The sequence below is a fragment of the Buceros rhinoceros genome, unplaced genomic scaffold (assembly GCF_000710305.1).
Source record: "Buceros rhinoceros silvestris isolate BGI_N320 unplaced genomic scaffold, ASM71030v1 scaffold26382, whole genome shotgun sequence".
In the NCBI taxonomy this organism is placed as follows: Eukaryota; Metazoa; Chordata; class Aves; order Bucerotiformes; family Bucerotidae; genus Buceros; species Buceros rhinoceros.
In genome coordinates this window covers 33,207-35,871 of record NW_010401067.1, presented here as the reverse complement: position 1 = coordinate 35,871, position 2,665 = coordinate 33,207, and the positions used below count along the sequence as shown (strand labels likewise).

Below are 2,665 nucleotides of genomic sequence, written 5' to 3'. Positions count from 1 at the left end.
GGGGAAGCTGCCCCTCCTCGGCAGCTGGGATGCCCCGACGGCCCTGCTCCCGTCTCCGGGAGCCACCGGTGCCCACACACGCTGCCATGCACCCCGGGGTGAGGCAGAAGGGCGCGATCGCTCACCCGCAAGCTCCTCTTCCACAGCCCCGACAGGGCCCGGCCAAGTTCTGCCCCATTGAACCTGTCTGCTCACAGGTTCCACACCGGGCAGGCCCCTGGAGCCGCCAGCACGGAGGAGCTGGTGGCCCACGGGGCTGGCCCATGCCCCTTGGAGCGCCTGGGCTCGTTTCGCCTGAAATGCCTCGAAACCGGCCGCCCTGCACACCCCAAACCCGTCTCCATCAGACGGTTCCTTCGCCGGGCAGGACACAGAATCACCTGGTTGGAAGAGACCTTAAAGATCACCGAGTCCAACCGTTCCCCTGCACTGCCAGGGTCCCTACACCATGTCCCTCAGCACCAAATCCACACGGCTTTTAAACACCTCCAGGGATGGGGACTCCACCACCTCCTGGGCAGCCTGTTCCAACGCTTAATAACCCTCTGTAAAGAAATTTTTCCTGATATCCAACCTAAATTTCCCCTGGCGTAACTTGAGGCCATTCCCCCTCGTCCTGTCGTACTTAACACGGGCGAAGAGACCGACCCCCACCTCCCCACAACTTCCTTTCAGGTAACTGTAGAGAGCGATAAGGTCCCCCCCTGAGCCTCCCCGCGGAAGGGGCACAAGTCAAAACCTCCCAGCGCTCGCACCTCAGCCTAAAAAACGTGACAAGGGTTGAGGGTGCAGGCTCAGGGCTGCTCTTCCTCCTGCCCCTCTGGCGAGTCAGCATTTCGCGACCAGGCTGAGCAGCAAAATGATTCTACTTTGCTTTTCCTGAAGGCTCAGAGGGACAGGACAGAGGAGTCGGGAGTTGACAGTCACTGGCGCAGACTGTAGCTCTTCCCCTCTGTCAGGAGTTATACTCCTGTCTCTGGGATAAAACCTGACCGGCAGAACAGCCCCGGGCACCCATCGCTGATCAACCCCCACGCGAGCCCGGCCCGTGGCGAGCTCACCTGGCACTGAAAAAAATCAAAAAAATCTTCCCAAAGGGTTGTTACAGGCTCAGGCTTCTAACGGCAAAAAGGGCTTTTTAAAATTTAAATTATCGATTCGTAATTGTGTTTGGTAAATCTCAACAACGACAAAAAAAAAAAAATCACTGAATTAGAAATCTGTAAAAAAAAGTGGGATGGAGGGAGGGTGAAAACCCCCGAGCCTGACATCGCAGATTTCAAGCTAAATCATGACAATCCGGGAGGCTCAGAGCTGGGCGCTCCAGGACGCGGACACAGGAACCTCCAGGTGAGCACGGCCAGGGGGTCGGCGGGGAGTGGGTAAAGCACAGGGAAATCGCGGCTCGACAGCGGCTGCTTCACTCCCTCACTGACAAACGGACACAGAACTTGTCGGGAGTATCAGGTCTGGGGGTTGGTATTTTTTTTCCTTCTTGATAGCGGATGCGGGGTTAAAGCGCGTTTCCTCTCCTTTCCCCCTCTCCCAGGATTTCGGACATGACTCCAGCCTCCACAGCAGCACCACCACAGTCCTCCTGGGTTCGCCCAAACCTCCCTTCCTGGCCGCGGCGGTTTCGTCGGAGCATGCCCAGCAGGAACGGGTTCAGAATTAGACCAATCCACCTACAGAAAAAGCCAGTGCGGCTCCAGCTCCCGCGCTGCCCAGTCCGTCGGTCTGCTGGAGCGGGTGGGGTGGGTGTATGTACGTGTATGGGTGGCTACGGGGGCCTGGCACCACAGCCCTGCTCGCTGGCCCTTGCAAATGACACTGGTATCGCGTTCCTCGAAGATACTGGTGTCCACCGTAACTCTACAGGCGTCATTAAATACTCAGTCTGCCAGGACGAGCGCTTCCAGTGTCATAGGATGATGCAGCATCTGCAGAAGCGCTGTCTGCTGCCTCCGACCGACGGCGGGGGGGTCACGGGCGCGAAGTAGGCGTGGACTTTAATGTTGGGTAAATGGGTCTGAAAAGACAAACGCAACGTGTGAAGCGACAAGTGGCAGCGCCGGAGGCAGAGAGAAGCTGAGCCAGGCCGGGTTACCCGTCCTCAGCCACAAACCAACGCACGGACACTCCAGGTCGCTCTTCCAGCTCCCTGGCGGGGTTTTTCCCCAGACTGTGGATCAGCAAGTTCCTTCTGTCTCCAGAAAACCGAGTTACCGGGAGGAGGAAGACCCGATGCTCTGTCCTCCCAGTAAACCCCGTGGGGGACAGAACACTCCCGTGCCCACGCTGTGCTCTCTCCACAAACAAAGCGTTGTCGTTACTGCCCTTCTACCGATGGAGAAGGGCTCAGGAGGGGATCCCTGGGACACAGGGTGACCGGCGGTGACGGGGTGGCCCTGGCTCTGTCCCAACCCCACAACCATGCAGGCTGCCCCACGGCAGACTGACTCTCACAGGGTTAGCCTGAGTGAGAGGGACGTGCCAGCACGAGGTCCTTGTCCCTGAGCACAGAGCGGAGGAGGGGACACTTGGCACAGCTCCTGTGGCACAAACTACCGTCCCCGTGTAGCAGGGCACTGTCACTGCGATGGCGCACTGGGGCTCCTCCGCTCCAGCCTGCTGCTGCTCTGTGGACACAGCAGTGACCGCTCTG

At 58.8% G+C, this 2,665-nt stretch overlaps 1 protein-coding gene across 1 annotated transcript in view; it reads right to left on the bottom strand.

Moving 5' to 3' along the window:
* Nucleotides 1-1,921: 1,921 nt before the first annotated feature.
* Nucleotides 1,922-2,665, bottom strand: part of LOC104489936 (F-box/LRR-repeat protein 20) — a 20,332-nt gene continuing 19,588 nt past the window's right edge. The window contains exon 13 of the mRNA XM_010132156.1: nucleotides 1,922-2,029. Within this exon, the coding sequence (XP_010130458.1) occupies nucleotides 1,922-2,029 (108 nt within the window). The remainder of the gene's footprint in view (nucleotides 2,030-2,665) is intronic.